Below are 20,041 nucleotides of genomic sequence, written 5' to 3'. Positions count from 1 at the left end.
TTTTATGTCATTGTCTCTGTAGTATAGTTTCCAGACATCTCTCTATATTAGTTGTTCTCTTTTGAAGTCATTCCCATTTGTCAGTGGCCTTTCTAACATGTGGTGCCCAGAACTGAATACAGCATTCCGGATGTGGTCCAACCTGGGCAAATGTATCACGATGGTCATCTCCCTCCTTCAGGATGTCATATATCTCTTAATATAGCCTAACTTGATGCACTTACAGTTTCATGTGAATTAGTTTTATAGTTAGTGAATTAGTTACACAGGGGCCCTAGAAGGGTTAAAAGTGCACTCGAAAAAGACTGAAGTCTCTAACCTTATAAACTTCCTAAGGAGCTGATGATTTTAGTGAGTGGGGTGAGGAAAGAGGGCCCAGGTAGGTAGCAAATAGTATCATTCTTATTTTCCAGTTAAGGAAACTGAGGTTCAAAAACATTAAATTATTCAACCAAAGCCACATACATGGCTTATATAGAAAATTTCTAGGACTAACTCTAAATACCAATTCTGTGTTCTTTTTACTACTATTCAGCTCACTCCTCTGTACCACCCCAACAGTATTATGCTGAGATAGGTGGGTGATGATGATGTAGAAGATACAGTTCTTGCCCTACCTAAACCCAGCATGACTTTCAAAATATTATGAATGTGAAATTGTCATGTCATGTTCCTCATGCAGAACATGTAAATTCCAATATTCTGTGTGTTCTTTTTTAAAGCTTTATTGAGGCCTTTTTCTATTTTTATGTCATTTCCTTACATGCTACCTCTATTAAACTCTCACTGATAAAAAGACAAATAGTGAAACAAAACGAACTGATGAATTAATCATGTCTGACAGTGTGTGCAACATTCTGAACCCAAATTCCTGCCTCTATAACAAAAGGAGGGAAGTGTTTTCCTCATATGGTCTCAGGGTTCATGATTGGTCCTTAAAATTCCAGATGCCTTTTAGCATTATTTTTGTTTACATCGTTATGTAGTTCCTATATCTTTCCATGTTTCTCTTAATTCTTCATATTTGTCATTTCTTACAGTAAAATAATTTTCCATTATATTCATAAACTACAATTTGTTCAGACATTCCTCTACTAATGTGTACCTGCTTTGTTTCTAATTTTGTATTGTTACTATATTTTTTCTTAAAAGCTAGCAAAGTAATACTTTTAATTATTATTCTTTTTGAAGAAAAAAGAAAAATAAATTGCCCTCAAATTTAAAAATTCACTCTAGGATTTCTTTTAATAATTACTTTAAAATTCTGGAAAATGGAAATTTCAGAATAAGCAGTCTTACTGTAAACTGTAACTTGCATTCCACTTGATGAAAAAAAGAAGATAGAAGGGAAAGAAGAAAGGAAGTAAGAAGGGAGAGATTTATTAAGCACCTACTGTATATCAGGTTCTTTGCTAAGCACTTTACAAATATTATCTTGCTTGGTCTTCACAACAACCCTGGGGAAAAAGTGTATTATTATCCCCCATTTTACAATGTTCCTGATCCCAGGGCCAGTTTCTGTTCACTGTGCCTCTTCAAAAACCAAAAACCAAAACCTCCATAGTTATAGTATATTTTACAATAATAGACTATGGGGGCAGCTATGTGGCACAGTGGATAGAGCACTGGCCATGGATTCAGGAGGACCTGAGTTCAAATCCGGCCTCAAACACTTGATGCTTACTAGCTGTGTGACCCTGGGCAAGTCACTTAACCCCAATTGACTCACCAAAAAAAATAGACTGTTAGCCACCTGTTGATAATGAGTGAATGAAAAAGCAATTATGTTAAGGTGTTATTAGTATAAAATTAATTCTGTTTAACTTGCTTTAACTATAAGAATGTCAAATATAAAAGGCAAGATCCAGTATCTCTAAAATATTTATATCCACACTTTTTGGTAGCACAGAACCGAAAATTGAATAAATGCCCATCAACTGGGAAATGGCTAAACAAATTGTAGTACATGAGTGTAATGGGTTGTTACTGTGCCATAAGAAATGATTAATATGAAGAATACATTTGACATGAGGAGACTCCTGGGAATTGATGCCATATGAAGTAAATGGACCAGGAAAACAATAGTCATGTTTACTGTTAGTGGCTAAAAAAATATAAATGGAAAGAATAATAAAAATCAAAACTGAATACTGTGTAATTATAATCACCAAACTTAGACCTGAAGAAGAGATGTGTTCCCTTTTGTACATTTTGTTTGTCAGCTATACATTTTTAAAGTTTTATTAATATTTTTGGTATTATATCTACCACTACACAATAAACAATTATGTTTTTTAATGTAAAAAGGAAAGAAAACAATATTTTATGGGTCTAAGAGAAAAACACAGTGAGTTATTTAAGGTACATTTGACATTTTTAAAAGAGAAAGAAATGCAAATATACATCCTTCCCTTCTTTTTAGAGGTAGAAGTGAGGCAATTACAGTTATGGAATACTATATATACCATCAGATTAAATTGATTTACTTGTTAGATTCGATGAACTGGCTTTCCCCCCTCTTTTATTGTTTATTATAGGGGATGACTATCTGGATAGGTAAGGGAAAGATGTAGTATAAAAAGGTGATGAGGGGGCAGCTGGGTGGCGAAGTAGATAAAGCATTGGCCCTGCATTCAGGAGGACCTGAGATCAAATCCAGCCTCAGACACTTGACACTTATTAGCTGTGTGACCCTGGGCAAGTCACTTAACCCTAATTTGCCCCACAAAAGAAAGGTGATGAAAAAATGTCACTAGAAAAATGTAAAATATTTTATCTTGTATTCTTAAAACATGGAAAACATCTTAATACAGGAATTGATGCACTTAGTCAGACCCATTTGTTATCCAAACCAGTATTCCATAGCCAATTATAACCACAAGAGATGTGCTATTAGAAAATGTTTGTCTTTCTTAACTTCTTAAAGACTGGATTCATCCAAGCTTCTCTCAGTAGACTAGAAAGAGCTTCTCTCAGCATGCCTCTATCATTTGTAAATTAATCTAAGATGTCTAATAGGATATATAGGAAAAACATTCACCTAAAAATCTACTCTAGCCTCAAATATTCCACTGACTTACTTTGTAATCTTGGGGTTTTTTTGTTTTTGTTTTGTGGGGCAATGGGGGTTAAGTGACTTTCCCAGGGTCACACAGCTAGTAAGTGTCAAGTGTCCGAGGCCAGACTTGAACTCAGGTACTCCTGAATCCAGGGCTGATGCTTTATCCACTGTGCTATCTAGCCACCCCACTTTGTAATCTTAATTAAGTCACTTGACATCCTTGGGCTTCAATTTCTTTATCTGTAAAATGAGAGGATTAGAGTAAGCTTTTCTTTCCAAATTCTAAAATTGTATAATTCTATTACTTCTGAAATTTTTTTTTCAATTTGCTTCTTTAGATCATAGTTCCATTTTTATTCATGAAATAACAAGTAGCAATTAGATTTCATAATGCTTATGTATTTTTAAAGTTTCCCCATCTCTCTTGGGGAATTGATAAGGCTTCCTAATATTTCCTCCATTTCACTGTAGATTTTCCATAACCATACTTTGAACACTAAAATTTTTGTAACCAAATGGATTGGAGCCTTTTAAAAATAATTCAAAAGGATCAAAACTACTGTGGACCTCTTACTACAGCCATATATACACAATGATCTCTTTCTCTGGTCAGTTGTGCCTGTTTAAAGAAGTACAACAGTGTCCTGAATCTTAATGCACTATAACTAATCTATAATGTGGCTTCAACTATAATATGCTGACCATGAACATGAATTATAAAAGGTCTACTTTGAAGACTCATAAATGGATAATGTGAATTTCTAGTGTTTGTAAAAATAGTACCTTGCCAAGGATCACCAGGATAATGTGGAAAGATTTTACAGAGTTTATTGTTTTGGGTTTCTTTGGTTTTTGGTCATCTTGTTCTCCTGGAACTCCAAACCATATAAATAATTTTTATAAAGCTCCAGTAACATTCAAAATTAATGACTTGAATTGTATCCTATGGTAGCCTCCATTTTAAAAATCCCATCAATTGCCAAGAATATTACATACTGGTTCCATTGACTGTTCAGCAAAGGAATAAAAATGCCCTTGCTAGCAGATTAGTTTGGCTACTGCCCTTTTGTTCCCAGCTTTGCTACTACTACTCAGACATGTACATTCCTATGTCATGTGTTCCATCCCTTAGGATATATATGGATCCTGAATAAAGCCAGCCACAGTTGGCAATGTGGATGGATCTGTCACAGTTAGTGTTCTCTATACATAATTAATTTGGAGAATGACACATAGTACATCAATATTTGTATTTGATCCATTGAGACCACTAATTCAATTGAAAATATGGGAAGCATTAAAGCTGTTTGAGTTGGTTTTGCTTTGGACACTTAGGTTAGCAGTAGAGCAGTCAGTCTATTGATTATCCCAGTTTTCAACATATACATCATATTAATGCCTGAGACAGAAAAGTTCTTGTGAAATAGTTAAATTCATTTTTCCCTCAGCACCTTCTTTTTACTTAGCCTGAATCCAGCACCACCCATTCTTACTAATTTAACTCTAAAGCAGATTAAGTTTCAACTATGCAAACCATTTCTTCATTCACCAAAAATGAAAAGGTGATTGGAAAAGCTAAAGGCCAAGACAGCAAAACAAGGTAGTACAGAATTCATAAATTGCCCACTGAATTTGGCCAATGTGGATTCTCCTTCTAGTATGTGGTGGCTCCTGAATATAAGAATAAATATTGATTTAGAGTTTTGGGCCCATATTTCTGAATAAGCAGGTTTGGAAAGATTTGACCTGCTGGTATTTGGGTTTTTAATGTCTGCAAAAAGCCTGAAGACCTAGCCGAAAAGTATTATTTTTAAAAAATATTTTGAAGAGTATTCAAATGTTTAAGGATGATTATTGCTTTTGTTGGCTTCTTAAACCTAACTCAAAAGAGAAACAAATATATAAAAATTCAAAAACATTACTGTATCTTCCAGGAACCATCTCAAAATGATTGAATTTATTTGAGTGGCACCTTCTCCCTTGGAATGCGATATTGCATTGGTGTCTTTAGGGTAAAGTAAACCTGAGCAGATATTGTATTCTCAGATCACAAGGCTGTTTTGCTTTTCTTTCCTTCAGCCTAATTGTTGAGTACCTTGTTGTTTTTGTTGTTGTTGTTGATGATGATGATGAATTTGAAATTGAATAACAGTCTCCAAAGTCATCTTCTTTCTGGTATACCTCATTTGTATTTTTTAAACTAAATCTGGCTAAATTTATACTACTGACAGGATTTTCTATGTGCCCCCTGTTGTTTATACCTAATAAGGTGAGGGAAAGGGAAATTCTGTTGATAAATTACTACGAAATTATATGTTAAGCAAGGAGAATCTAAAAAACCAATAACCCTATAATCAAACTTCCACCACAGTTTGTGAAAATACTTTTGGCCCCCAATATTTAGGACATTGGCAATAGATGGGTGCATAGGAGAAAGAAGGAAAGAGGGTCAGGGGAAGAAGGGGGAGATAATAGATGACTAAATCAAATAGTCCATGTTTCAGAAAGGAACAAAGATTACCAAACTAATCAGATCAGCTCTCAAAACCCATGTTGTACAAATATTCAAATTATATCAGCCCTTTTGGGAGAAATAAAATGTTGAAAAGCATGTTCCTTGTTGTATTTTCCCGTAAATAATTTACAAGGTTTAAAAAGAAGCTATCTTTTTGCAGCAGAATTGTAAAACGAATGAGCACGTCATGCATACCTGAAAATTGTCCTTGAATTGCCAAGTAGCTGAGCTGCTTTTGGCTTTGTCTCAGAAAAAAAATCAAAAGGCTGAGACTACTTAAACTTTGGCAATAAAGTTTACTGGCTCATATGAAGTCTAAATCAATGCTGGATTTGTACTTCTAGAAAGGAAAGGGTTTTTGTTGTTGTTTTTCTTTGGTTTGTTGTAGCCTAAGGACGGGAATTAGTAGACTACAGATAGATATGTGCAGACAGTATATACACTCTTGCAAAGGATTTTGTTTTTCAATAGACAGTGCTGTGTGTGTGTGTGTGTGTGTGTGTTACAAAGCAAATCAATCACAGGATACACAGTAATAGGTAGGGTGGAAGGTTGGTCACCTCCATCTTAAGGTCATGTAGATTTTGCTGAGCCAAATACTTAATAGAAGATTTGTGCTTCTCTGTTGTTTTCTTCAAAAACTAGGAAGGAAACAGGTGTTGCTACCACAAGGGCAAGCAACTATGGGAATAAAATAAGATGAGGTGGATTGAGAATGACTGTGATGCAGTGAACACTGAGCATAAGGATCCATGCTGAATGAGATGTCCCCTACTATCCTTTTTTTTTTTGGGGGGGGGGCAGGGCAATGAGGGGTAAGTGACTTGTCCAGGGTCACACAGCTAGCAAGTGTCAAGTGTCTGAGGCTGGATTTGAACTCAGGTCCTCCTGAATTCAGGACCAGTGCTTTATCCACTGTGCCACCTAGCTCCCCGCTCCCCACTATCCTTAAAGACAATTTTCTCTACCCATGGTTCAGAGTCTGGAAGAAGGCAACTTCCCTTTACTGCCCTACCCCTCCTGAGTCAATGCTTCACTTCTTTCCTCTAAGAGGAAGGAGTTAATACAGGAAAGCCCAATTTCCTGCAGTAGCCAACTGTGTCCCATCAGCATATATCCATTATGGCTCACCTTTTCTGCTGCTAGATACAAGGGAAACTTGCTGTGCTAATCATGTTTGCATTATTATTTGGAACTGGTAGGAAATGAAACATTACAGAAGTCTAATTTTTAGCAAACCCCAAATCTGGAGACAATATGGGATAGAGGAAAGTGCACTATATGAGCTTCAGCCTGTGTTACATATCTATGTGTATACACACAGCACACATGTATACGCACATATAAATGCAAAGCGATTCATACATTCATATGCGTGTATATTTAGTCTGACTCTCATTCATATGCTTATCTTTTTTCCTACCAACAAAGTGTCTTCATCTTTGGGACTCTTAGACCAAAGAAATACTTATATCTGCTGGAGCAACTTATAATTTTTTTAAGGTTTCCTACCCCAAATCCATCCAGGCTTATTTTTATATTTCTCCTTTAATATTTCCATCACTGATTAGCCATATATTAATTCTACCCATGTCCCTTAGATGTTATCCTAGTTTTGGAATATTTTTGTGCAAACATTTTTACCCTATGATCTCCTATGCTTTTAACATATTGTGAAAAATAATATCCATATATAATAATTTACATTTTTACCAAACTTTACAGTTCATAAAGTACTTTTTTCAGAATTATATGGGGAGGATAAGAATAAGTTTTATTCTCTTTTATAGATGAAAGTGTCTGAAACAGGTTGTCACTTGCTTAGGTTCACACTGTCATTAATTCACAAAACTAGGTCTTGAACCTGTTGGTTTTTTTCTTTCTAATTCACAGACTAGTATTCTTCATTACATTATTATGATGTCAAGTTCCCAAGTTATCTGGCACATCTAAAACATCTCAACACTCCAAAGAACCCAACATATTCACCAAAGAGACCTCAATAAGTTAGAAAACTCGCACCATAACTTCAGTGTCTAATTAAAAGATTGTAAACTTTCAATTGTCTAGGATTTCTCCCTGATGTTTCACCATATGTACCCAACATCCATCAGTGAAAAGTGCTTCACCACACTGTAGAAAGGCAGTGCACCCATGCAAACAAATGTAATCGATAAAGCATGGTTCTTTATGAACCTAATGAGAGAGAAGAGAGAAGAGATGGAGTTTTTTTGGAATGTAGAATGATGGTATGAAGGAATAACATACTTATAACCTTATTGAAGTAGAACTTACAGTAGCTGGTCAATAGTCCAGAAAAAATAGCCCCTGATTCTTATAGGATTCATTTCATTACTCCCATACTTCCCAAATTCATGAATGTTTGATATACATTGGAATAACTCCAATCACAATATTTCGTAGTCTTCCTTGGAGAAGTATTCTATATCTGTTGCCAGCTATAATTTGTTTTCTAATGTTTCACCTAAATCCTACCAATTGAGTCTTAAATATACTATTCTTTATTTTCTTTATTGGCAGTGGACAACAACAAATTCCTCTTCAGAACCAACTTTGAGCTTCTTTTTTTGCAAGCAGCCTTTTCTGAGTTTCCACAATTGAAGCTCACTTACAAAATTCCTTTATCTTTGGGACTCTTTAGGAGGGGAGCCCTTCCCTACCCCCAAGGATTCTTATATTTTTTAAAAGGCTTTTAATTTGAAATCGATATAGCTTTACATTACTAAACCATAACCTGGATTTGTAGAACTATCATAGTAATTGCTTAGGAATGTCTGACAATACCTCAGACTCTTTTACTTGTTCGTTCATTAACCATCATACCCCTTAAAGGTGGGTATTCCTTAAGGGTTTATCCTGAGCTCACTCTACCCTATCTTAGTGACCTCACTAGCACTCGTGGCTTTAATGATCATCTCTATGCAGATTCATATGTCTCCCCTTAGACTCTCCTGAGCTTCAGTTTCATATCAACAATTGCCTCTTGGACATCTAAAACTGGATGTCTCGGATATCTCAAACTCAGCATGTTGAAAAGAAGACTCATTTTATTTTCCCCAAAATGTATTCTACTTCAGAATTTTCCTGCTTCAGCTGAAAAGTGTAACCATTCTTCCTACTTCCCAAATACATAATTTCATTGTTATTCCTGATTCCTTATTCTCCTTCTTATCACTGATCCAATTAGCTACTAAATATTGCCATGTCTATCTTCACAACTCTCACATGTTCAACCCTTTCTTTCTATTTGCCACCACCTTAGTTAAGGCTTTCATCATCTCTCAGTTAAACTCTGTTATGGCCTCCTAATTAGTCTCTCTACTTTAAGTCCCCATTCCAGTCCATACGCCACACAGCTGCCAAAGTCACGTTCCTTAAACATTGTTTAATCATGTTACTTTTCTACTCAGTATATGCTAGTGACTCCCTATTGCCTGTAGGTCAAAATATAAACTAGTTTTTTTGTTTTGTTTTGTTTATTTTTTTTCATTAAGTGATTTGCCCAGGGTCACACAGCTAATAAGTGTCAAGTGTCTGAGGCCGTATTTGAACTCAGGTCCTCCCAAATCCATGGCTAGTGCTTTATCCACTGTGGCACCTAGCTGCCCCTAAACTAGTTTTTTAAAGTCCTTCACAATCAGACTTTTCCAGCCTCCTTTTTGTATTCAATGATCTAGCCAAACTAGCCTTCTCTCTGTTCCTCATACACAACCCTCCATTTTCTATCTCTGTGCCTTTTACTGGACATCCTCTATCCATATAACAATGGTGGTGATGGTGATGATAATTAATATGCATATGTACCTGACTATATGCCAGGCATTGTGCTAAGGGCTTTACAATTATTTCATTTTATTACCAAGCCTGGGAGGTGGGTGCTATTAATATCCCCATTTTACAGATGAGGAAACTGAGGGTAAGTGACTTGCCTAGGGTCACACCACTAGTAAGTATCTGAGGCTGGATTTGAACTCAGATCTTGCTGACCTTGGCCAAGTGCTCTATTCACTGCACCACCTAGCAATGTGTTCCCTCTTCCACTTTATTTCAGAGATTCCTCTTCTTCCTTCAAGATGCAGATAGTATTTGTGTCTTCAGCACCTAAGGACAGTGTCCAGCACACAGTAAACACTTAATAAATGCTTGTTGATTCAATGATAATACTTTTTATAAATAACCTTTCTTATGAGTCTTTTAGTATTTGTCTAGACCTGTGATTTCATTGGTATAGGGATCATTTTATGAGAAAATGTCCTCAGCTAATGTAAATCAGTAAACTGTTCAGAAACCTAATAATCTTAGAGTTGTCTCAGGCAATGAGTTAAATGACTTATGCTGTCACACATCCAGTATATATCAGAAGTGGGACTTTAACACAGACCCCGACTCTGACACTGGTCCTTATCCACCAAGTCACCCATCCCTTAGCATATGTTACAGTCAGTCTATCTGCTTATCTCTTCAAGTATGTTTCTGCCATTTGCTATTGTCTTGTTTTGGAGAAGTAGCTAATGATTTCTAAATAAAAAGTATTTGATGGCTCATTTTTCAGTATTTAAAACAAAATAATTAAAAGTCTCTGAGATACCCGCTTCTCTCCTCTGATGTCTCCAACATCCTGGTGCAGGCCTTCATTACCTTATTCCTGAACTATTTGCATAGTCAGCTGGTTGGTCCCCTACTTCAAGGCTCTCCCCCCTCCAGTATATTCTCTACCAGATGTCATATTGATCTTCCTAAAGTTCAATTCAGGCCATGTTGCACTCTACATATACATACATGCATTCAATAAACTGCAGTGGCTCCCTATTACTTCTAGGATAGCATATTAAATCTGTTTGGCTTTAAAAGCCTTTCATAGGGCAGCTAGGTGGCACAGTGGATAAAGCACCGGCCCTGGATTCAGGAGTACCTTAATTCAAATCCGGTCTCAGACACTTGACACTTACTAGCTGTGTGACCCTGGGCAAGTCACTTAACCCTCATTGCCCTGTTAAAAAAAAAATTTTTTTTTTAAAAAGCCTTTCATAACCTAGCCATCCTCCTACCTTTTCTTATTCCTTACTTATTCTTTACTTACTTATTCCTTACTCACTTCCATATCTTCTGAAGTCCTTGTTATTACTCACATAAGACACTATCTACTGAAGGTAGGGTATTTACTGACTGGGGGTATTTACAGTGACTGTCCTCCATGCCTGGAATTCTCTACTTCCTCATCTTCAACTCTAGTATTCCATGGCATCCTTCAAGTTTCAGCTAAAATTGAACTTTCTGAAAGAGGCCTTTCCCAATCCTACTTATTACTAGTGTATTTCCTCTCCCCCTCCCAAGATTATCTCAAATTTATTTTCTTTGTACAGTTGTTTCCATGTTATCTCCCCCATTAGACTGTGAGCTCTAAAGAACAGGGACTATCTTTTGCCTTTCTTTGTATTTCCAATACTTAAAGTGACCAGAGCACAGTACATGCTTGCCTAGTAAATGTTTCTTGAGTTGATTTCAGTAAATGAAGGGCTGTATATATAGGGAGTGCAGTTTTTCAACACAAACAAAACTACCCTCTAGGCTGTCTGACAGAGGTAGGGAGACACTTCTGATTTAGCGAGAGGTGATATGGAAGTCATTCTATGAAAAGACAGATCCTGCTCTAGGAAGTAAGGGCAGAGGAAGTCATTATCGACTACTGGCAGAGTTTTTTTGGGGAAAAGATTACTATTTGTGACCCTCCAAACATCAAAGGAAGAATTAGGTCTCTGGGGTCATATCCCTGGATCATGTTGCATTCTTAATTTTTTATTTCTTGTATTTTTTTATTTTGTTTGTTTTACTGTGACCCTAGGAAAGGAAACAAACTATTCTGTGTCTTAATCTCCCCATCCAAAAGAAAAAATGGAGAAAGGATTCTTCCTGTATCCCACAAGGACTATCATGAGGATAAATGAGATAATATAAAGAATTAACTTTGAACTCAGAAGACAAATGCTTTTGAATATCACCATTATTTTTATAGTGTGTTCTGGGAATAGCAACAGATCCAACCAGATAAGACTAATTTATATATGATGCTCTGAGGAACAAGAACATATTCAAAGTTTAATTACATGTTAAATGTTCTCGAATATTCCAGTAATGGGAAATTCTTCTGAATTCAAGTTCATCCAAGGCCTAAGATTCTACTTTTTAAAAAAAAATCTATATGAGTCTCATAAACAAAATAAATAACAGGGAATTTTGGTTGTTTAGAAAATTGGCTGTGATGGAATCATTGGATCAGCTGCCAAAGAAGATCGCTGTGGAATATGTAATGGAGATGGAAAAACCTGCAAGGTTGTAAAGGGAGATTTCAACCATACCAAGGGAATGGGTGAGTAGGGATTCTGAAAATCCTTCCATTGCCCTGTTATAATTTTTAGGTACCATTTGAATAACAGGTTTTGCCTAATTGTCTGTCCTCTTTTCCTAAAACCTAACTTACTTATTTTTTTCCCTTTGTTGTAGCCAAGTAATTCATCATAATATCTAAGCCCATGCATCTACCTTAAGATTCATCAAAGGCTGAGAAAATAAGTTAAGCCTTTAGAATTTTTGCCTATAAAAGGAATTCATTCACCTCCACCCAATTAGTGGTGCATGAATCATTGCCATGGCCCTGGCCTTAATGAACTCAAAACTATTCCCTTCCAGTTGAATGTCAAGGATAAAAAAGAGAAAAATATTTTTCCATGATAACTTTTACTTAGAGGTGAGAATAGTTTACAATTTATAAGTTTGATTTAAGTAAAAGTTTGATACCTGAATCTGTAGAATATTCATGTTATACTGCAAGTTTCCAAGTATTCTCATATTTTTGTCAACTATAATTACAAAATAAATTGTCCTATCTCCCAATTTCTCAAAGAGTATGAATTACTCCAACATAGTACTTTAGAACATTTAAAAATATGATTTATATTTCTTTCACTTTTTTTCTACTTTGACAATCATATTCATTTATGTTCAAATGAATGTGTTGTTTTTCTGATTCTGGAAGAGATTTTAGAAAAGGATCAACATAGAGAAATTATGAAAAAGCATGAAAAGTCTTTTAAACCAGGGGTTCAAAACTATTTTTTCATGCCCCCCCCCCTTTGCAATCTGGTGAAGGCTATGGACTCCTCCTTGTAATAATGTTTTAAATGCATAAAATAAAAATTCTTGGGATTACAAAAGAAACCAATTATTTTTGAAATATAGTTATCAAGATGAATAAAAATGGTCACAGATCCCAGGTTAAGAACCTGCTTTGAACCATTAGAATCTTCCCCCCAGCTCTGTTGCCATATGCTGAGAAGGAAAAAGTGGGGTTTGGGGGAAGATACAGAAATTATCAATTTTGAAAACTGGGATTATGGTCATTATGCACTTTCTAAAGCCTATGGAAAATGGCCTTAGTTTTTTCCTCCTGTACTTCATGGTGTGTGAGGGTTTTACTGCCAATGTACTATCAGTTCCCCCCACCCACCCAATAACCAAGAATAATTTATTCACTGGGAGGAAGCAAGCAAGAAGAACTATATACACTCTACATTAAGGACTGTTCTAAGCTGAATATAGGAGAATGAATCACTAGCTAAGTTCGTTGGAATGAAGCATTGATGACAATCTACTTTAAAATACATAATGCAATACCAAATACATAACAAAGCATAATTTGACAAATAAGCTCTTCCATTTTAATTTTGCCATGTTTAATAAAACATAACAAGAAAACATAATTTCTCTCACCTAAGACCCATTAACAAGAATACATTGGCATTAGCCATTTAATGGATACTATTTCAAATCCTTGCCTTGATATACACATAACTTCTTCCTCCTTCATTACATACTATTCTGAGATGCCAACTAATACCTATCACCATATGTGAGGTATACAGGGAATCTATAATCTCCATAGCTAGCTCCCAGGATTAAATTCTGTGGTTGCATCATTTGAATCTCCAGCTGGCAACCAGGCAGAAGTGGTGCATGGTTTTGTCTGTGAGGTTGTCACCACCCCTTGGCTCTTGTGCTCAATGTGACTTCCAGCTGTTGATTCAAGAAGTGGCTTAGCAAATGTATGAAAAAGATAAGCATATGTTTACTCTGCTAGGATGCATATGTTCTGCCTATTATTCTGAAGAGTTGCCAAATGTCACAAACAAAAAGGTGTTTAAAGCTTTATACCTAGGAATTATAATAAACATACCCTTATGCTAATAGATATGTTTAAAATAAGACACAGGAGGAGCAGCTAGGTGGTGCAGTGGATAAAGCACCGGCCCTGGATTCAGGAGTACTGAGTTCAAATCCGGCCTCAGACACTTACCACTTACTAGCTGTGTGACCCTGGGTGAGTCACTTAACCCCCATTGCCCCGCAAAAAAATAAATAAATAAGACACATGAACCTATTGGTGCTTAAAATACATAGATACATAGTATATTCTAGGATTTCAAGAGACCCTAGAGGTCATCTAGTCCCATTTCTACCTGAAATGGAAATCCCCAACAAGTCATCATCCACTTAAGCACAACAAGCCTCCACTTGATGACCTCCAGTAAGAGAGAATTCACTAGGGGCAGCTAGGTAGCACAGTGGATAAAGCACCGGCCCTGGATCCAGGAGGAACTGAGTTCAAATCCAACCTCAGACACTTGACACTTGCTAGCTATGAGACCCTGGGTAAGTCACTTAACCCTCATTGTCCTGCAAAAAGACACACACACACTCACAACACAAAAAAAAAAACCAAAGAGAGAATTCACTACAAAATTAGCAGCTTATTGCATTTCTACATAGATCTGATTTTAAAGAAATATATTATTTAAAATATATGTATATTTGTGTATACATAATGCTCTTGTATAAAATCATTCATCATTATGAAATCCAGAATTGGCAGTTATACTTTTTTTAGAAGGTCAGTGGTACTGCTTTCCCTCTGGGATTATCTTTCAATTTTACTACAATTTGAGCATCTTGAGGACAGGGATTGCATTCTTCTTTGTATCCTCAATGCTTAGTACAGTGTCTGGCATATAGTAAAGGCTTAAGAAATGTTTGTGAATTGAGTGGTTGTAAAACTTCTTGGAAAATCCTATATTGAATACTTCCTGAGGATGATAAATGTCAGTCTTGTAAATATAATAGTGGCTTCTGAAGTCAATACAAATTATTTTAAGTAGAAATATCATTTGCTTATTTACTTAACTATGTCACATAGAAAAGTGAGAAAGCTGGCAAAAGGAGGTGTTCTACTCTTGTAAGGGTTGATACCAAAGAAAAATATCATACCACATAAATAAAAGGTTAATGAAACAGCTCATGGCAGTATTTTATAATGACATAATACTTGTCTGGGTTGTTTTCATTCATCTCATACTAAATTTTAGATACTGAAAACTCAGGAAATGGAATTCTACCTCCTAAAATATTTGTAATTCATTTTGATAAGTTGAGTGTAATAGAGATTTCCCCATTATAGTATAATGATAGATGAGATGGTATCTGAAGTTTATTTTCATTATAATTGTATTACTTGCCACTGTATGTATTATTTCTCTATCATCTGAATAAAAAATATTCCTTAGCAATTATGACATATAAAAGGCATTGATTTATGCAACCTAACCCTTTTTTTCTTCTAGTATATATCCATAAGAATACTAAAGCTTTGAGCTAAATTGCAGCTCCTGACATTTGAATTTAATAAACTGGTCATCACATTATAGTTGATGCTTCCACACCAATTACCTCAATGCAGAGAACTGAATTTTTCTGGCTTTGAATATTCAGTGCCCATGTACTTCAAGGAAAGGGTCAGTCAGTACTAATAAAATATAATAATAGCTTATATTTAAATAGCAGCTTAAGGTTTGAAAAGTGCTTTATAAATATTATTTCATTTAATCTTCACAACAACACTATGAGGTAGGTGCTATTATTATACTTGTTTTAGAGATGTCTGCATTGAAAAACTTTCAGATATTTATAAAATTTTTTATAAATTAAGACTACCTTTGTAAATTTTTTTTCTCTATTAAAAATTTGACTTCTGTTAGCAATGATATGGCTATTTTAGTTTCTATGAATAGAAATATGTGATTACCTTTTCAGCAGCTATGAAATAATAAGAGATTAATAGTTGTTCATTGCTAGAAATCATAGCTATCCTCATAATGCTGTAATTTAAAGCCATAAAGTAAATTCCTCGTAACATGTAACACGACCCATTTCTGTTTCTTAGTCACCAATAATATTTGTAAGAAGGTGTCCACGTGTGTGATGACAAAGGCAAAGGCTGTTCCCAAGTGTTTTTCATGTAAGATGTTTGAATGCTGTGCATAGTTCCTAGTGGAGACATCCTCGGTGTTTGTTTTCTATCTATGCTTGCCTTCTGAGTGGATTTGGTGGAATGACTGAGTCACATATGAAGCCATTGATAAGCATGAGGGCCATTTACTATTGACTATAATTTTTTAGCAGGAACCACCTCTATATAAATAAAACACTTTTACTCATACGATGATATAGCCAATTGACATTTCTTTTTATAATGTGTACTTAAGTACATAAATATTTAAACTATTTGGAATTGATTTAAGGTCCAGGTCTCTTTCAAAATGTTCTATTACTGATCATCAACATGTTTTCCACCATTTTCATTAGATGTAAAAATTGGAACTTGAAAAAATGAAAAAGAAAAATATAAGAGACATTAAAACTAACAAAATTTATCTGAGCAAACTTGAGAAATGGGCCTGAATCAAGAGCAGACCAATATATTTATGTATGTCGAGATTTAACTTGAACTATTTTATTCATTTATTCAATAATAATTTATTAGAAGTCAAAATTTTAACAAGTCAAAATTCAAAATCTACGCTTTTTAAAGTTATCCCATATGACAAGAATGTTCATCCACTAGGTTCTTCCCCCAATGATACCAAGCTATTAATAGATCTAATACCAAATTACCTTCATGCCAATAAAAAATGTCCAGCCCAATTACTTTGTGTAGCTTACCAATTTGAGAGTACTAATCGGAATATCCTTAAAATAGTATCTTTTAGGCAAGAATTCATAAATTTAGGTTTAGATTCATAATTTAGGTTTACACAAAGGATATTATACTCTCCTTTAAAAATAATAACTTTTGACTTTGAGATTGAGTATTTATATTTACATATGCTGTTGTCATTATTGAGAGATAAAATAAATTAGGAAAAAACAATGATCAGTTTACTAGTTAAACCTAGGACATAAATAACCTATGTAAAACATTGCATTAACCTTCACTGTGACAGGCAAAGCACCATAACATTTACAACGATTTCATCAGCATATGACCTATAAAATTAAATTTTGTAATAATTATTTTCCATAAATACTTGCCATAAAAGGAAATTGTACTCTTTCAAACTGCACTACCTTCTACTTAAGCATTTTGAGAGCAAAAACATCATTCATAAAACATTGTTTACAAGAAATAATTATAATATTGAGCTGATGACTATGGGGAAATAGAAGTGATATTGATGAAAATAAAGTTACCTTCATAGTACCTATTTATACTTCAAAAAGTATGAAGGAAAGTCATAATCTTCACATGAAATTCACTTCTACATTATAAATGTTCTCTAGAAGATTCTTTAAGGACTTTTCTTCCAAAAGAAAGATCCTCATTGCAAAATGAGAATTTTGTACTGATAAAAATACAAATTGTTAATATTTCCTGCTTCTTACACTGAGAGTGAAAAATTTGCTTGACTTTTTATTTCTTCCAAATAGTAACTTCAAAATCACTGGATAATTTCTTTACAGATGAGGCTACCCCAAATGAAAACCACAAATAGTTTGAACTTCCCCCCAACAAAATGTAATTGAATTATGCATGTCTTTATTTTGGTTAAAAAAATCATTCCATGAAAAATTATTGGAAATAAATATCAAGTATTTTCCTGAGTGATTTTTAATACTATGGTCATGCCCAAAAGAATTTTGAAAGATTAGAAAGAAAATATAACTTTGGGGATCTTTTGGGGGAATCTTATTGGGGAACAACTAAGATTTAAAATAAAAGTGCTATGAACAATAGCAAATGGCTTTGAAGTTTATCCATGGCTTCTCAATGAAATTAATCATTTTCCTCCAACCTGATTTCCCATGCTTAAAGGAAGAGACCACAATAGAAGATTTTCCGTATTTGAAAATAGTTTTTCTTACAAATGAATGAGGCTGATAATTTAATGAGCCATTTGGTATGTGTCAAATCAGAATCCTCACTTTTAAATTTAATGGTCTGTGATGCTGTGGTTTCTAATGTGATATTTCATGGGACATCTACTTAGAGGGATCGTGGGAGACTTGGGGAATTGGTGATGGGCACTTTATACCTCTAAAGAATTTTTTAAATTCCAACATAGGCTGAGAGTGATCATTCTGTGAGGGTAGCACTCTGGGCCATGTGGGAGCCATTGGAAAGGAAGTTGAAAGTGATTTCATTGCACCTGCCCATGATCTGATTGTGAACAAGAGCTCTCCAAATGATTCTGGCACCTTTCTATGGTCTTTTTTTCTCTGGTCAGAAGAAAAAAAGTCCATTTAGAAAAACAGATTAATAGATTCATTGGACTTTACTACAAAAACCTTCCTTGCTATATTCAACCCTCTATAATTCAGAGACTAATTATCCAAGTTGAGAGCTCTACATGTTCCTTTCTTCTTCCATTTCCTCATGTTACCAGAGATTGGGCCATTTCACTATTCATCAGCCACACCCTTGGAGGGTAAGAAGGAAAAGGGAAAGAAAGCAAAATTCAAATACATTAGTTTTAATATCTGTGAACAACCCTCATAAAATAGTAGGTAAGAAGAAGTTTAAAAAAAACATTAACCTTATTTTTACTGCTGAAATTGAAGTTTGGAAATTATCTGTGAATGGCAATTACTTAGGCATGTCCCTCATTAACTGTGGAATATAGGAAGTTAGTATAGTGAAATCTAGACTCCACCCTGCATTTGAAATTCTGTACCCTAATAATACTGAAATTCTGTACCCTAACAATACTGAAGACAGCTGTGCTATAGTCACAGAAGAGACCATTCCCTGTTATTAGTTTGCCTTTACTGTCAGAAGATAATTCAGTCCAGCCAGAAGATTTTGTTTCCAGGTCTGGTTTGTAGTATAAATGCAACAAGATGCAGCAAGGCACCAAAAAAAAGTGTTCATCTACTTGACTATGGAAAGGCCTCAGAGTTCTAGTTTCTCATTTCATATGTCCAGCATTTGCTTAAATTGTAACTTCAGAACACCATGAAATGAGGTTCTAAAGTAAGGAAGATTTGTGAAGAATCATATGTTGTTGGGGCCCTAAAATTCTGGTCCTTTGAAAAAAATCCCTGTAATGTGATATTAAGTAATGGCTAGCCTAGTTCACTTACTGAAAGAACCCTACTCCAAATTAAGTGTTAACAAACAGATTTTATACAGCCATTTGAATAATGTAACAGCAGGATAGAGCCTGGAGTTATTGCTCAAAAGAGGATCAACAAAGCTTAGTTTTAGGAGATATTATAGACACCGAGTCATCCTAGGTGGCCAATATTAAAACTCATCAGAAACAATATGCCTTGAACTGGTAAGAGTACAAGCACCAAACATCATTGCTAGACATTCTGCTCAATTTTGGAAATTCTTTGGGTGTCAATATTATGCAAGTATTAAAGATCAGGTAGAAATATTTACAAAGATGCAACATTCAACAAACATAGATACAGGGCCTGGAACCTCATAGATGCTTAATAAATGCTTCTTCATTTAATGATGAATTTATTAAGCAGTTAAGCACTTAGTAGCTCTGCAGTGGCTACTGAAGGAAATGCAAAGATAATTAAAACATAATCCTTACTCTCCAGAAGATTGTAGTCTAGTCAGGGTGATTACACACAACAATGACAACAACAACACAAAATATGCAAATATTTAAGTGACCAATATGGGAAATTCCTGGTGTGGGAATTTCCTCTACTATTGTAGATCACAACCTGTCTATCATTTAGGAAATTAAACCTGGTACTTGCTTGAGACACATAGAGGCTTATTAGCTTGCATGGGGTCACCTACATAGTAAGACCAAGAGGCAGGATTTGAACTCCTCACTCTTCCTGCATAGAAACTCAGCACTCTATCCATTATACTATGCTACTTCTATAATGCAAAATAATGTTACAAATGTATAAGCAAGGTGTTGGATAGTTGGCCAGCATCCTGGTGTCTCTTTGTGATTTTGAATATGCAGTATACATCTATTAAGATTAACAAGTAAAGTATGCAACATTGCTGTAAAGCAGTTTTTATATGTTTCTGACCCCTCTCTTCTATCCCTTTGGAAACAGTTCAAACCTATGGAAATAGAAAA

The 20,041-nt window shown here is 35.0% G+C and overlaps 1 protein-coding gene across 1 annotated transcript in view; it reads left to right on the top strand.

The window, feature by feature from the left end:
• ADAMTS17 (ADAM metallopeptidase with thrombospondin type 1 motif 17) overlaps window positions 1-20,041 on the top strand; it is a 502,569-nt gene that overhangs the window by 334,024 nt on the left and 148,504 nt on the right. Inside the window, 2 exon segments of the mRNA XM_043985378.1 lie at window positions 11,844-11,964; window positions 15,868-15,942. Of these exon segments, the coding sequence (XP_043841313.1) occupies window positions 11,844-11,964; window positions 15,868-15,942 (196 nt within the window).

This window comes from Dromiciops gliroides, chromosome 2 (genome assembly GCF_019393635.1).
Source record: "Dromiciops gliroides isolate mDroGli1 chromosome 2, mDroGli1.pri, whole genome shotgun sequence".
Classification (NCBI taxonomy): domain Eukaryota; kingdom Metazoa; phylum Chordata; class Mammalia; order Microbiotheria; family Microbiotheriidae; genus Dromiciops; species Dromiciops gliroides.
Note: the sequence above shows the minus strand (reverse complement) of the source record. Positions and strands in the feature narration are given on the sequence as shown.